The 15,408-nt window shown below is 41.4% G+C and overlaps 1 protein-coding gene across 1 annotated transcript in view; it reads left to right on the top strand.

Annotated features, from left to right (window-relative positions):
• The window catches only part of LOC101163723 (paired amphipathic helix protein Sin3a), a 19,136-nt gene continuing 3,728 nt past the window's right edge, over positions 1-15,408 (top strand). The window contains exons 1-20 of the mRNA XM_004066860.5: positions 1-244; positions 2,257-2,473; positions 3,339-3,521; positions 3,699-3,805; positions 3,902-4,217; positions 4,648-4,899; positions 5,022-5,174; positions 5,459-5,614; positions 5,772-5,858; positions 5,986-6,104; positions 6,240-6,465; positions 6,760-6,876; positions 6,976-7,214; positions 7,294-7,477; positions 7,743-8,328; positions 9,594-9,763; positions 9,858-10,031; positions 10,127-10,219; positions 11,976-12,070; positions 13,654-13,861. Coding sequence (XP_004066908.1) covers positions 2,279-2,473; positions 3,339-3,521; positions 3,699-3,805; positions 3,902-4,217; positions 4,648-4,899; positions 5,022-5,174; positions 5,459-5,614; positions 5,772-5,858; positions 5,986-6,104; positions 6,240-6,465; positions 6,760-6,876; positions 6,976-7,214; positions 7,294-7,477; positions 7,743-8,328; positions 9,594-9,763; positions 9,858-10,031; positions 10,127-10,219; positions 11,976-12,070; positions 13,654-13,861 — 3,660 coding nt within the window. The 5' untranslated portion in view covers positions 1-244; positions 2,257-2,278. The remainder of the gene's footprint in view (positions 245-2,256; positions 2,474-3,338; positions 3,522-3,698; positions 3,806-3,901; positions 4,218-4,647; positions 4,900-5,021; positions 5,175-5,458; positions 5,615-5,771; positions 5,859-5,985; positions 6,105-6,239; positions 6,466-6,759; positions 6,877-6,975; positions 7,215-7,293; positions 7,478-7,742; positions 8,329-9,593; positions 9,764-9,857; positions 10,032-10,126; positions 10,220-11,975; positions 12,071-13,653; positions 13,862-15,408) is intronic.

Raw genomic sequence — 15,408 nt, forward strand, 5'->3', positions numbered from 1 at the left:
GGATGGGCGGAGTTTCGCCTGCCTCGCCGAGAGACACGCCTCTATGTTCAAGGAAGGAACACCGCTTCATACATACACTGTTGTTAGCGACTACAGCCTATTTCGTTGCTGACATTTCCATTCGATAGCACTTCTCTAAACTTTACTTTTCCTGAAATCGCTGGTTGAATCTTCATGTAGAGGAGCGTCGGTCAAGATCGGTTGCACTGGTGTTTCAAGTTGTTGTTGGAGGCAGCCGCGCGAGGTAAGTTAAACTAAAGTTAGCATGTTAGCCGAGATCCAGTGTTAATGATGGCTGGTTGTTGTGCTAATGTAGCTAGCTGCTGCTTAACCTTGTCCGAGGGATTTAGTAACGACCGAGAACTTAGTCCTCTTCTGTCACATACAAAAGCCTTCGTGTTCAGTAAAAATAAACAGAAATGTTCGCGGTGAAGTTGCTGCATCGAGAAGTTAGTCTAAGCTACTCGTTAACAAGGCTAGCAACTTTGACTTAGCAGACAGGCTAACGGCAAGCAGCTTGACCTAACATGTATTTTCCCGTAAGGTGATTCTTTTTCAACTAAATTTTGTTTTTCGACTCATGTTTAAAATACGGTTGTCGTGGAAATGGCTTCCCCCTCCTTTTTTTTGGTCGAACATTTTTTAAATACTAAAACTTCCTCCATATTTTGACGTTTATGCAACGTTCCTAAGTAAAAATGTTAGCTATGCATCGTCCCGGGCTAACCACTAAACGTGGTGAAATTTAAAAATTGACCGTCCCGCTTATGTTGTTGATGAGACGCTAATGTGTGAGAATGAAAACATCTCACTTGTGTTCCTTCCTGACTTCAAACACGCATCGATGTTTTCTGTTCGGTTTATCCAACCCATCAATGCTAAAGCTCGTCTATCTAATGTTTTAGTTAGCGAGGTCCCCGTTTGCAGTGGACTTTCAGTTCTAACCTCCTTTCAGTGACAAACTCGTTTGTTTGTCCCTAACTGATAACTTACTGACTGCATGTAGTAGCCTAACGTATGTGCCGTATAACTCAACGCTAGTTGAACTAAAGTCAGCGCCAGCCATCAAACGAGCAAAAGCAGTGCGCTCGCCGAAAACGGATAGCCTGGTCTTTAGCTCGGAGGGGGAGGGGAGGAGGCAGGGCTTCAAGCGAGCGACACAGATCGCCTACGTGCCTACAAAAAAAAACGCTTGGTGGATAAATGGGCCTTTTTTCTAATGTAGCTGTTAGGTTTTCACGCAGATCGCTTTTTGTCGTATCATTTTCGCGTCCCGTCGAATATTTGTCAAAAAATAAACAGCGAAATGGACGATCTCGTCGAATAAAGACCGTGCGCCCTGCCGCCCTCTTCACCGAAAACGGTGGCGAGCAATGAGGCACACCAATTCCCCCCCTCCTCCCTCCCTCCCACAAGCCGAGTGACGTTTGCTTAGGGACCGTCAGCAAATGGCTCCTCTCCTGTGGAAACCCATATTTAGAGAAGGCATCTGTCATACTTTGTTACGGTGGGGAAAATGAGCTCTGCCAATAATAAGTCTTGGCTTTTTTTCAACTAATCAATTGAAGTTCAAACATTTCAAATAAAAAAAAGAATTTACTGTGAAATGTCTACGGAGCCCTGGGCATGGCATAAAAAGAATTAGATCAATTTGTTCCATCAAACTAAAAATTTGCATCCATAAATGGCCTTTTTAAAGCACTTTGTGGTCTCAAATAAGATACGTATTTGTGTGCACAACATACTAAATTGTGGCCATAAATGGTGATTTTTACACTCAACATACCTATTCATGACCACAAATAATTAATTTGAAAGAACAATCTATAATGTCATGCCCAAGTCTCCATAAAAGGCTGTTAATTATCTATTTACTAGTATCTTTTTTTTTAATGCAGGGCTTACATGGTTACCATGTTATGTGTGGCATAAACTGCACTTTCCATGTTCCTACCCGAATATTTTAACTTCCAAGCATGAAATGTAAACATCTTGCATTCTGAAGACAAAAATGCATGCCATCTGGTTGTGTAAATTGTAACAAAGAACAGTATAGAATAGATGATGTGGTCAGATTAAACTGAAGTCCAAGAGGCAAATCTAACTAATTCAGTGTAAAGCCATTTTAAAAAGCTCTGTTAGTTTTGCCTGAGTACGTTGTCGAGTTACAAATCCTACCTCATGTATTTCGGCATGTCAAAAAGCTTTGGGATTTACTCCAAGCGCATGTTTGTAATTTTTTTTTTTTTTTTGAAGCTCCTATGAGCATGAGTATACGATGAAGAGGCGAGTGGAGGACCAGGAAGTGATATTTGCTCCCCAGCAACAGCATCCACATCGCACCCCAGTTCAAGGCCTTTCAGAAAACGTCCAGCACCGGGCCCTCGCCCCAGCCCTCACTGGGATAGAGGTGGCTGCAGATAGCATGCAGCCATCAACCGGCATTCAGTATTCTCTCCCACAGGGATACCAGGTAGGGTGGCATCGAAGCTGTTGTTTTTGTAATAGGTGTGTAATGGATCACAAAACTCACAGTTCGTTTGTGTAACAGTTCTGGAGTCATGGTTCGGATCAGAAGAACGGGAAAAAACAACAAAATACAGTTTTATGAAAATCTTCAAAACACATGTTTAATAAAACATATATAGAGTACCTTAAAACACACACATAAATGTAAAATACATCAAAACATTTGCTCATTCAGGCCTATTTATAAAAACAAAACATGAACGACATCTTTGAACTCAAGATATTCCTATTTATAAAAAATACTCAGCATGGCCTTAGAACAAAAGTGCTTTTTGAAAAATTGCATCTAGAATAAAAACAATTCTTATTTAGTAAGAGAATCAAGAGATCAGAATATCCTAGTTTACATTCTTTCACTGTGTTCCCTGCTGCTATGGAGCCGCTCCCACTGGTCCCAGAAGAGCAGCGGCTTTCTCCTGCCACAGTGCGGGACAGCTGCTGCTCCTCACCGGGAGAGTCTGAAGGATTTCAGAGAGCCGTGTCGCGCCGCCGCGCTTTGGTGCGGTTCTACAAAATAAACAAACCTGGTATCTCATGGTTCACTTCGTCCGTGATGAGGTTGAGAAAAGCTTTTGACTGAAGCGGCAGGTTTAAACACTTTTGGACAAACGTCAAGCAGCAACTTTGACACGTGTTAAAATAAAGAGTACAGGAATTTACTGTGCGCACGATGGGGGGGGGGGGGGGGGTCATGTTAAACGCGTATGCCGAACTGTGGCTAGAGATCCGTTGCACCCCTATTTTGTGAGCTTAGAAACATTTTTTTTTCTCTTATTCTATTTATTTATTATCTTTTTTCCCCCCTGAAGGTGCCTACCATGCCTCAGAGCACAAGTGGACATGGACACAACAGCACTGCACCCTATGTTGGTCCTCATGTACACAACCTTGCAGTCCAACAGCAGGTCTCTGCAGTTGTGCAAGGTCATGTCCATCCATCTGCACCCATCACTTCAACTCCCGGGCAGCAGCAGCAGTTTCAGCGACTGAAGGTGCGTACACCTTTTAAAACAGTTCTGCAAAAGTACCACAAAAAATGATGTACACTTATTCATGTCACTCAGCAGAGGGGTACTAGAAAAACATTTCACTTGAATTTTCATTTGATTTGTTTTAATGGTAGTTAGTTTTTAATGGGCTAAAAACAAATGTCTTTCTGGGCTGTACAGGTTGAAGATGCCTTGTCTTACTTGGATCAAGTGAAATTGCAGTTTGGAAATCAGCCCCAAGTTTACAACGATTTCCTTGATATTATGAAAGAATTCAAATCACAAAGGTAAATCTTTTCACACAGCTTTTGCTCCTTTGACACATTTTGAATTTGGCTACCGAGACATGAAATGTATCGGCCTGTTATTTTTTGTGTTTACAGCATAGACACTCCAGGAGTCATCAACCGCGTCTCCCAGCTCTTTAAGGGCCACCCAGACCTCATTATGGGTTTTAACACTTTCTTGCCACCGGGATACAAGATAGAAGTACAAACCAATGATCTGGTTAATGTGACCACACCAGGGCAGATCCACTACATCACCCCGCATGGCATCTCTGTTCAGAACATACCTGCAACTGGAGCATCCAGCCAACCTTCAACCCAACCCCAGCAACAGAGTCTGCCCCAGGCTGGCTTGCACACAACCACAATCCCTCCTGTCGCAGCACAGCCTACTGCCACCAAAATCAGCAAGGTACCTGTTTACTGATGCACTTTTAGGAGAAATCTGTTTAGGCAAATATGAGACATTTAATCTTGAAAGTAAATTATAACTGAATAGATCAAAATAAAAGGCTGAATTTATGCACGCTTCACTACTGAAACCCACTGATGCGTATTTAGCTTCATAAAACACAGGAGGAAAATAATATAGTATTGTATTTCATCAACATAAAGAAAAGGTCAACTAAACTCTTCATCATCTGTGTCACTCTGAAACAATTCTGCCAAAACCTGAGCGGCACTTCTTCTTCTGTGTTGCTGTCAGTAGCAATTATAAGTTGCACCCCCAGCTAAACTGTGCAAAAATCATGACTTGTACTATAAGAAATATGGTAAATAAAGTATGTAAGAAAACCTAGAGCCGTTCTAATGTACTTGTACTTTCTGGTTCCTCCCAACAGCCTGTTCAGTCTCCAGCCCATACACCAACCAGTCAGCCCAATCCATCCATCCCATCTTACGCCTCACCGCGCTCGCCCTCAGTGCAATCGCACACCCCTGTCAGCAGCACACCATCCAGCGGGCCACCGCTCCAAAACAATCAGCCGGTGGAGTTCAACCACGCCATAAATTATGTCAATAAGATCAAAAACCGCTTCCAGGGCCAGCCAGACATCTACAAGGCCTTTCTGGAAATCCTGCACACATACCAGGTGAGAAATGGGACACAAATGTAAGGGTTATCTGCTGACACAGGAAAATACTTGCAGATTTATTCCTTTTCTTTCTATTTTTATTTTTATTTTTATTTTTTGGTAAATTGCAACCAATCCAGAAGGAGCAACGAAATGCTAAAGAAGCAGGTGGTAATTACACCCCAGCACTGACTGAACAAGAGGTTTACACTCAAGTGGCAAGACTCTTCAAGAACCAGGAGGACCTGCTGTCAGAGTTTGGTCAGTTCCTGCCTGATGCAAACAACTCTGTGGTAAGAAAACCTGGGAATAAGCCTTATTTTTGTTTGATTTTAGGACACTAATCTGATCGTTTTTGTGCCTGTACTTACTCTGATCAGAAATTTCTTGACATGTTAGTGTTAAGTTGTATTTGCTGTCACTGCAAAACAAAAACATGCAACTGTTTTTACAGTATTAACCCACTTTAAAACGAACAGTTCTGCCTCATTTTTAATGTATTTTGGCCAGATTTGAGGACATCTTCGGTTAAATGCTCATAGGTTTTTGGATTATGACGTGTAAAACCTTTTTCCAGTTACTGAACAAGACTGCACCAGATAGAGCAGAGTCGGTCCGCAATGATCACGGCGGTACGGTTAAGAGACCCCTGCTGAACAACAAACAGCGGCTGAGTCAGAACGGCCTGCCAATCAAGAGACCTGCTGGAATGAGTGCCACGCCCCCTATCAAGGTAAACGTACAAATAAAAACTAAAAATCTTTAAATGGCTTGAATTGTTTTCTACAAAATCATATCATTTGTCACAAATAGTTAACTCAAAAATCTAAACTGTAGTTTTACTTTTTTTAAGAGTTCCTATAATATTTAATGTTTACTTTCTTTTGTAGAAGAAGCCCAAAATGATGGGGAAGGACCACAGCCTGACGGAATTGGGAAAAATCAGCACCAGCACTGAAACCATGTTCTTTGAGAAGGTTAGCAATGGAGCTTTCAGCTGCAGTGTCGCTTAAAAGAATATGTTATAATCTCAGAATAAGATTGTTCGCTTCAGATATGTTTTGGGTGATTTGAAGTTGTTTCCTTTTTACCACATGAACACAGGTGAAGAAGGCTCTACGGAGCGCAGAGGGATACGAAAACTTCCTCCGCTGTCTGTACATCTTTAACCAGGAAGTGATTTCGCGCACAGAGCTGGTCCAGTTAGTTATTCCATTTCTTGGGTAGGTGTTTTTGGATATCCCCATGTCGTGCTCTGACACGCATTGAATTATTTAAATACTTTGATAAATAAAACTTAGCAACATTAGTGAAATAAAACCTGTCGACTGTCTAATATGTTTGGGTGTCATTGACAGCAAATTCCCAGAGCTTTTCACGTGGTTTAAAAACTTCTTGGGTTACCGAGAGTCCAGTTATGGGGAGACGAGCCACGCAGAGAGTTTGCCTAAAGAGCGATCTACAGAGGGAATTGCCATGGAGATTGACTACGCTTCATGCAAGAGGCTGGGGTCCAGTTACAGAGCACTGCCCAAGAGCTACCAGCAGCCCAAGTGCACTGGAAGAACACCACTATGCAGAGAGGTACACAGTAGTTTGTGTTGTTGAACATTTTTCAGGTACTCTGTGCTTTTATTCTGAAAGAAAGATAACGTGCAGACAACAGAAATCTCAAAAAGGAGTCATCATTCTGTTTTTTGATGGCTGTTTTTCATTCTTGGCTGCTTTTCTGACCCCAAGCTGCTGTTTCAAGCACAAAAGTTGAACTTTATTTCCGTTTTTAACATGCGCTTCAATACTCATAACAATAATCCCAACTTTTTGTTTTCGTTGGAAATGTTTTTTTTACGCATGTAGTTATTGCTTTTTTCCTCTCAGGTTTTGAATGACACATGGGTGTCTTTTCCATCGTGGTCTGAAGATTCCACCTTTGTGAGCTCAAAGAAGACTCAGTATGAGGAGCACATCTACAGATGTGAAGATGAACGCTTTGAGGTGAGCAGCACAGTGTGCTTAGAGTCAAAACATTTAATGCCGTCTATTATGTTGCGCCTATAAAGGTTCCTCTTTGTCTTGTACCTGCGTCCGATGTAGCTGGATATTGTGCTGGAAACCAACCTCGCCACAATAAGAGTCCTTGAGACCGTTCAGAGGAAGATATCTCGCATGTCAGCTGAAGAGCAGCTGCGCTTCAGACTAGACAACACATTGGGTGGTTCCTCAGAGGTCATTCACCGAAAAGCCATCCAGAGGATATATGGAGACAAAGCCCATGACATCATTGATGGGCTCAAGAGAAACCCGGCAGTGTCTGTCCCCATAGTGCTGAAGAGGTAAAAGTTTCATTTTCTCTCAACAGTTAGGATTTGATGGACAGCCATTGACAATCTGCAACCTCGTTGTGCGCTTTAGGTTAAAAATGAAAGACGAGGAGTGGAGGGAAGCCCAGAGAGGCTTTAACAAAATATGGCGAGAGCAAAATGAGAAGTACTACCTGAAGTCGCTCGATCATCAAGGCATAAACTTCAAGCAAAACGACACCAAAATGTTGCGCTCAAAGACTTTGCTGAATGAAATTGAGATGTTATATGATGAGGTAAGTCAACTTCTTCCACTTCTTGTATTCTGTGAACAGATGTATGGTTTGTCAGTGCAACATTTATGTATAAAGAGTCTACACAAGCCCAAGAATGACGTTTTGGTTAATGTCCCATGAATGATATCTCAGAATTTGAATAACTAACTTTACATAAAGTGTGCAGCTGTTTAAATATGCCAAAAGTTTTTTTTGATCCACTATTACTGCTTGTTTGCAAGATTGCCCAACATTTGAAACGTTCTCATCTGTAAATGTTTGACAGCGTCAGGAACGAACCTCCGAGGAAACGGGGACACCGCCTCCGAGCAGCCCGCATATGACCTTCACCTACGACGACAGTCAGATCCTGGAAGACGCTGCCGCTCTGATCATCCATCATGTCAAGAGACAAGTGGGCATCCAGAAAGAGGACAAGTTCAAGATCAAACAGATAATCAACCACTTCATCCCTGACCTCCTGTTTGCGCGGCGTGGAGAGCTTTCTGATGTGGAGGAGGAAGAGGAGGAGGAGGAGGAAGAAGATGCAGAGGTGGACGAGGGTGGCCCCAAAAAGCACAACGGCCTGTCGGGCAGGAGCCCCGTCAAGTCGAAGCTCCTGTTCAGCAACACTACAGCTCAGAAGCTTCGGGGCGCAGACGATGCCTACAATTTGTTCTTTGTGAACAACTACTGGTACGTCTTCTTTCGCCTTCATCACATTCTCTGTTCCCGTTTGCTGAGAATTTACGGGCAAGCAGAGAAGCAGATCGAGGAGGAGGCGCGCGAGCGCGAGTGGGAAAAGGAGGTGTTGGGGCTGAAAAAGGACAAGAATGAACACCCAGCAATCCAGTTGAAGATGAAGGAGCCAGGTAATTGTTTTATTTGATTTGATCTTGTGACTATTTGTCCTTCTGAAGCTACGTTCCCTCTGGGCATTTGAGGAACATGTGCGTTCTCTAACGTGCGTTTAGCCCATGGTGATCACACTAGATAAGCAGGGAGGGGCAGCACAATTCACAAAGGGACACTTTGGGAATTAAAAGGTAAACATCCATACATCACTACCAAATCCGAGTCCCTGATTGGTCAATGTTTGACCTGGTTTAAAGCACGTTCTATCGCTACGCGCTTTGTACGTAGAACTCAAAACGGCAGAAACGTGCATAGCTACGCTGGAACGCTGGAACGTGAGACACAGAAGCCCGAAACTCACATTTATGCGTGTTTACTTTGACTTTTCATTGGAAGTGGTCACTTGAACCCGCGTTGCTGATGGCGTTGTGAACGTAGCTTCATGGAAGGCTCCTGTCTTTAGGTGGGGATAAAAAGGTTCCTGTTTCTAAAAATCCAGTGAGTGTTGGTTATTACGTGCAAAAATGACGTTAAAATGTAAATTGAGAAAATTACTTTGAGTAGAATTCTCAATAGCAGAAAAGAAAAGCAAGCTGTGTACATAAAAGACATAAACCTTAAAGAGTGAATAGTTCACCTCTTACTGTTTTTGTCCAGATGATGAAGCAAAAGTTTGTGAGCAGTGATGTAGAACGTTTAAGCTATAATAACGTTCAGTATCACTTTTTATTGTGCACCCAGCAGCCAATCAGAATCCAGTATTCACTGGGACAATGGTACAAGTATGAGATGGAGTTCTTGGGTATTAAATATTTTATGTTCTGCATACTCTAACTCTGGTTTACTATAGATTTTGTGAACTTTTTGTTACATATTTCTTCATTATTTTGTTTCTCATTTAAAGGCTTTATACTCCAAATTACAAATAAAAGTATTTTTTATCATCTTGAACTATGTAAAGTAGATTTTAACAGCAGCCTTCAAAACATCTGCTTCTGTAGATCTTTCCTGACACGCTTTTCCATTTATACACTTTAGCAGAATTCAAGCCCCTCCTTTTTTAAAGTTCTTATCTTTGTTAAATGGACACAACAAAAAGGTTTTACTGAGACATTTTAGGACATAGAATCAGGATTAAAAGAGCCTCTCTAGAGCTGGTGGTTCATGGCTGAGCCTCTTCTTTAGATCTCACAACCATTTCGTTGGTTTCTTGATCTTCAATTTGTAAACGGACCCTTCCTTTTTTTTGCAGAAAAACATGTTTTCTTCCTTCTTTCTGCAGTGGACGTAGAGGTGGAGGACTACTACTCTGTGTTTCTGGAGATGGTGCGGAATCTCCTGGATGGGAACATGGAGCCAGCCCAGTATGAGGACTCCTTAAGGGAAATGTTTACCATCCATGCCTACGTTGCCTTCACCATGGATAAACTCATTCAGAATATTGTGCGGCAGGTCAGCATGCCTACAAACAAAGCTCCTTCTTTTTGCACTCTCTTGGCTTTGGACCTCCCTCCCTATAACCAGCTACATGCTTGTGGTTTCTCAGCTCCAGCACCTCGTTACTGACGATGCATGCAGCCGTGTCATGGACATGTACCTGAATGAATGTGCCAACAAAGGCACAGGGGGCACACTGTCCTCGCAGACATCCAGGGCCGCAGCAGAGGGGGGCTACCAGCGCAAGGCAGAGCAGCTTATGTCCGATGAGAACTGCTTCAAGGTAAAAAAAAACAAAAAAAAACGTGAAATCGTAACGCCCACTTTCAGTGCCTGGTTGCTGTGCATTGACCACCAATGGCTCCTGTTTTTACTCAGGTAATGTTTGTGAAGAAAGACGGAGCAGTCAGTCTGGCTCTGGAGCTGCTGGACACAGAAGAGGAGAACTCCGACGAGCCAGCAGATGCTCAGGTACGAGTCCATGCAACAGCAGTTTATTTCAATCCAGTTTTTGGGTTAAAAATAGGACCACAGGTAGCTGGAAGCTTTGTTTCCATGTTGGCGGAGTTACCCTGCTGCCATAAATAATAAAATGAGCAGAAAGGAAACAGAGGGAGTTGAAAACAATGAAATAGCTTACAGCCATTACCTGCCGTGACTGCTACACGTCCCTCACTCTATACTTTTTTCAAAAATGCACCTTTTCTGTTGGTATTATCTGCGTAGCAACTATTTTATGTTTTGGTTGCCTGCGGTGGGCGAATGGATCGATGTCATTTTTAGAATAATCTGCAAAAGTAAACCCTTAAAATCTCCTTGACAACTGAGGCTTTTAATTAGCCACGCCCACATTCCTAATGTGTTCAGTAAGTCTTCTGTCTTGTTCAGCTTCAGCCTGGGATTCATGTATGACATTTTACAAATTATCTGGTCAAAAATGTGCTTTGAATGAACGCCACTCTTACCAGCTCACCACGCCAGCGTGGTTCAAAAAATAAACTATTTGTAATTCCAAGCTTTTTCCCAATGATGCTCCAGGAGTTTGGAGGCGATGAATCAAAATCCCTATAGGAGGAGTTTATTGTAGAAAGTACTAACGGTGATTACATATTTATTCTTGATATTCAAGATGGCGACCTCTCCCCAAGATCGAAGGTCAACAAAACTTTGGTTGTGGTTGTAGACTTAAACTGGTGGTGTGTGCGTGAAACATTTTCTCATTGTGTGAAAATGGCCATACTTCCCACCTGCGCACATCATGGGCGCCAAGCCGTAGGTCCTGTGGCCATCCCATAATAATTTTCACACTTCCCTTGGAGATCCCAGATGTGTGTGTTTTGGTTTTGTTACTTGGATTTTCTTTTCTTTTTTTTTGAGCCCCATAAGAGATTCTTTTATTTTTCATTTTCTGTTATACCTGCTGGGATGTCAAATTCTTTTGCTGGGTGCAAATGTTTTGTGAGTTTTGGAGTCTAGCGGCTTCAGTCCAGCACATAATTATGAAGTAACGTGGGAGCTTCCACTCTTTGGGTCGTGCCTTTGGAACCTCCCATAGCAGGCTGGTGTTGGGCGCACATATCTGCTGATCAGTTGTCATTTCTAAGCCAAATGGGTTTGCATTTTGGGTTTTATTCATGTGCCTGTGGAGAGAAAAACCTGGAGTTAGAGCGTCTGGTGTCTCTGGGCTTCCTGCTGGACTGATGTTGTATTTCTTGCATGAACTGCTTCAGTTGTTTGCGCTGCAGTGCGCTCCGTGTTGCTGCTGTGTGTTTGTGTTGTGTGAGTGGAAGCACACAAACTCTGATATCAGAACGGTGCTCCTCCTCCTGACCTAACCTCCATCCACGTTACTGTCGTTAAAGTGACACACTACGCACCCACGGGTGTTTTTTTTTCATTCATTTCCTTATTTACTCATTGCTGCAGTTGTTGTTGTTTTCCGTTGGTTGTTTTCTTTGTGTGTATTTTTTACTTATTTATTTTTGTTTACATTTAATTTACTTTGTAATAAAAAAGCAGTTTTTTTCCAGATGTTCTTCTGTTTTATTTAGTGTTGCTTTTGTCCTGTAAATACATTGAAGGCCACTTTATTTTTTTTGGTGAATGTCACTCTCACTTATGAATGTCCTCGTTGCTGCTGCAGATAAGTGAATTTTCCCATCGTGGGATAAATAAAGTCATCTAATCTAATCTAATCTAATACTGTTGTGCTTGTTCTGGTTTCCAGAGGTGGTCAGACTACATGGGCAGATACCTGACCTCAGATTCTGCATCCCCAGAGTTACGTGAACACTTAGCGCAGAAGCCGGTGTTCCTCCCCAGGTGAGACTCCTGCCCTGTCCCCTTAAAGTTTCCTTTTTAGACAGTTGGGCTCATCCTTAGAGGAAGAACCAAAGGCCATCCATCTATCCATCCATCCATCCATCCATCCATCCATCCATCCATCCATCCATCTCCAGCAGACGTGTAGAAACCAAACCTTTGACACCTCTGGCCTCACTTTAAAGTTGCACTTTACATGGTCACTTTTTTCTCTTTATTTGGAACTTTATTTATTTCATTCAGTTCCTTTTTACTTAAGCAGTTTCTTTGTTTGAAAGCTGTTTTTCCTTTTTGCTGAATACAAAAAAAACATTGTTTTTATTTTATTTTTTACTGTATTGCATTTAATTTCTGCTGTAAAACAATAACTAAAAGCAACTAAAGCTGCAAAATCAAAGCAGATTGTCAGAACATCCTTATTCCTATTAGCTTTAGAACAAGAGCTTCTGTGAGTGACACTGGTTTCTCCTTCTTACCTGAGTTTTCTATTTTTATTTGAATGTTGTTTTTTATCTCTGCGTAACATTAAAATACATTTATTTTTAGTCTGTTAAGCCCAGTTTCATTTTGTAATCATTTTTATTTAAACAAAAAAGGATTTTCGATGGTTTAATGGTTTCCCTTCCATGGGTTTTGTTTTTATCCCTTCTTATCTCTTTTTTTTTTTTTACTTTTATTTTCATGCCTTGTACATAGTAGTAGGGTTTGTAAATAAAGAAAATATTTGAATTGTCTGCTCAAATGTGGATGTTTTTCTTTCCTGAAACACGAAGCATAAAGATGAAGGGAGGGTGTTGCTTTTCTCTCTTTAGTTGTCACTTCCTCTGGATTTGAAAACTTTATTTTTATAAGAAAGTGTCAGCTTTGGCTTTTTTTGGACTGCTACTTTCTTCTCTTCAGATCAGGAGCTTTTGAAATAAAAGCGATTTAATCTGTTTATTGTACAGTTTTGTTGTGTGCGCACTAATATATTATTTTGTGCTTTAAACACGTGTGTTCACTCATTTGGGTAAATTCGTTGGCAATGGTCTGGTGTTATTGTTTTTATTTTTTAACTGTTTTTGTTTAAATTTGGCCTCAATGTCATCCTTTATTAAGAGATCTGAATGAAAAAAACCCTCTTGGTTTCAGTCCTTTGTGGTAAGTACACGTTTAAACCTTTTATTCAGATGGGATCAATGATTCTTTTCTGCATAGAATCAGCATCAAGTTTTGGTTTATTTTTCTGTGCATTGGAAGATTCAAAAAGACGTTTTATTGCGGCGCGTAAAAGAAAAACTGAAATACGGTGTTTTGTTGCTCCTCTGATCCACAGTCATCTGCTTTGCTGGGTGAGTTTGATTGTATGGGTGGAAATAATCATGTTGAGGGACTTTTTTTGACGACATGTCTGCTTTACCTGCAATTGTTTGGGATCCTTCAGGCTTAAATGGCTGCCCTGGGCTTTTTTGTCAAATCTACTCTCAGAAAAAGTCAAATGACATCAGAATTTTCTGTGTGGTGGTCTTTATGTGTGGGTTCATTTTCCTCTCAAAGCTGTCCATTTTCTTACTCATCTTCTGACTTCTTCTTTCTGTCCTCAGGAATTTAAGACAGATACGGAAGTGCCAGAAAGGATGGGAGCAGGTGCAGCAGGAGAGGCTGTCCAGGAGCTCCTCAAACAAGCCACAGGAGGGCAGCAGAGAGCTGAACATGGAGTGCATGTTCAAGCTGAACTCCTACAAGATGGTCTACGTCTGCAAGTCCGAGGACTACATGTACAGACACACCGCACTCACCAGAGCTCACCAGGTGAGTTCAGGGGGCAGCAAAATACTTGGAAAGACAAAATAGGCTTTAAATGGGTACACTCCTAATGCAAATCCTAAGAGAAGTGAGCAAAAGGACACAGCAGGTCGTTTCCTTTTTGTGGTAAATTCCAAAAATAAAAACCGAGTAGAAACTCTTTCAGAAAAAAGTAATTGATGCAACTTCTGAAAGGACACTGTTGTAGAAAACGTTTTTTTTTTGTGTAGAAATTTGCAGTGACAAACACAAAAGCAACCTTTGCTCCATGCAGGGTTAAGTCAGATACTCAGATATTAAGTCAGATTAGGCCTGCACAATATACCGCAAATTTATCGTTATCGCAATATCCAGCTCTGCAATATGCATATCGCAAAAGACGGCGAATATCGCAATAAATCGCAAACTCAAAATGTGTTAAAACAATCTTCTAGCAGCTTGAAGCATTTAACGAATCAAATAAATCCCTTTATGCTTTGACCAATCAGATGGACGCCTTCCCATTGTTGACCAATCAGATGGAGGCCTATTATGTTAACCCTGGTCCTGAAGAGCCTCAACCCTGCCTGTTTTCCAGCTCTCCTTAACCAGCTTGCTGTTGATTGGCTGACTCAAGTGATTTCACATCCTGATTGACTGAACACACCTGATTTTGGTTATCATTATCGAGCAGTCTAGGGAGAATTGGAAAACAGACAGGGTTGAGGCTCTTGAGGACCAGGGGGGTATTCCAGGAAGCATGTTTAAACTAGCCTGACTTTAACCCTGAACTCTGGCTGAAATCCGCCTGAACTTGCTTACTCTGGATATGTCGGTTCCAAAAGACCGGATATGAGTTAGCGTAATTACGCTCGACTTGGTAACCCTGGGTTAATGGGCGTGCACAGCAGGTACATAAAGACATTCTCAATAGATCGCCGATTTCTGGAGTCACCATGGAAACGCGTGGTGAAAAAAAAGAAAACGCTGTACTTCAGTGAGACGGAGTCTGAGGTTTTAATGACAGCGTATGAAGATTATACGTCCATCAAAAAAGTAACACGGCTGCATCATCATCAAAAAAAAGAGTTTCTGCTTGGAGGAAAAGAGCAGACAAAGTAACCGCACGAGTTTCTGATCTTATTTCCATTTTCCTTGTGACGCACATATATAAATATATAACGTATCCAATTTTGCCAATTTAAATGAATTACTTCTATTGGGAACAAACAATTGGGTTAAATTTATTTAACCTAATGTCTTACGTCTATAAAACTCAATAATTGTTTATACAACTCAAATTTACATATTTATTTAACTAAATGTCACATTACTCCAATTCAATTAATCTTTTTTCCATCTTAATTAATTATATTTCTTGAACTCTCAAATGTCTAAGTTTGAGCCGGCAGATATTCTCATTTTTATAACAATAAAAAAGACGGGGGGAAAAATGCACGGAGTGCAAAAACTCAAGTAGGAATTAACCGTTATTATCGTTACCCCAATGGCCCGTAGGGCTGGTATATAAACTCATCATCCTCTCCTTCACTCTCACTCATGGTGCAGAGACG

This window comes from Oryzias latipes, chromosome 3, assembly GCF_053564925.1.
Source record: "Oryzias latipes strain Hd-rR chromosome 3, Olatipes_Hd-rR_3.1".
In the NCBI taxonomy this organism is placed as follows: domain Eukaryota; kingdom Metazoa; phylum Chordata; class Actinopteri; order Beloniformes; family Adrianichthyidae; genus Oryzias; species Oryzias latipes.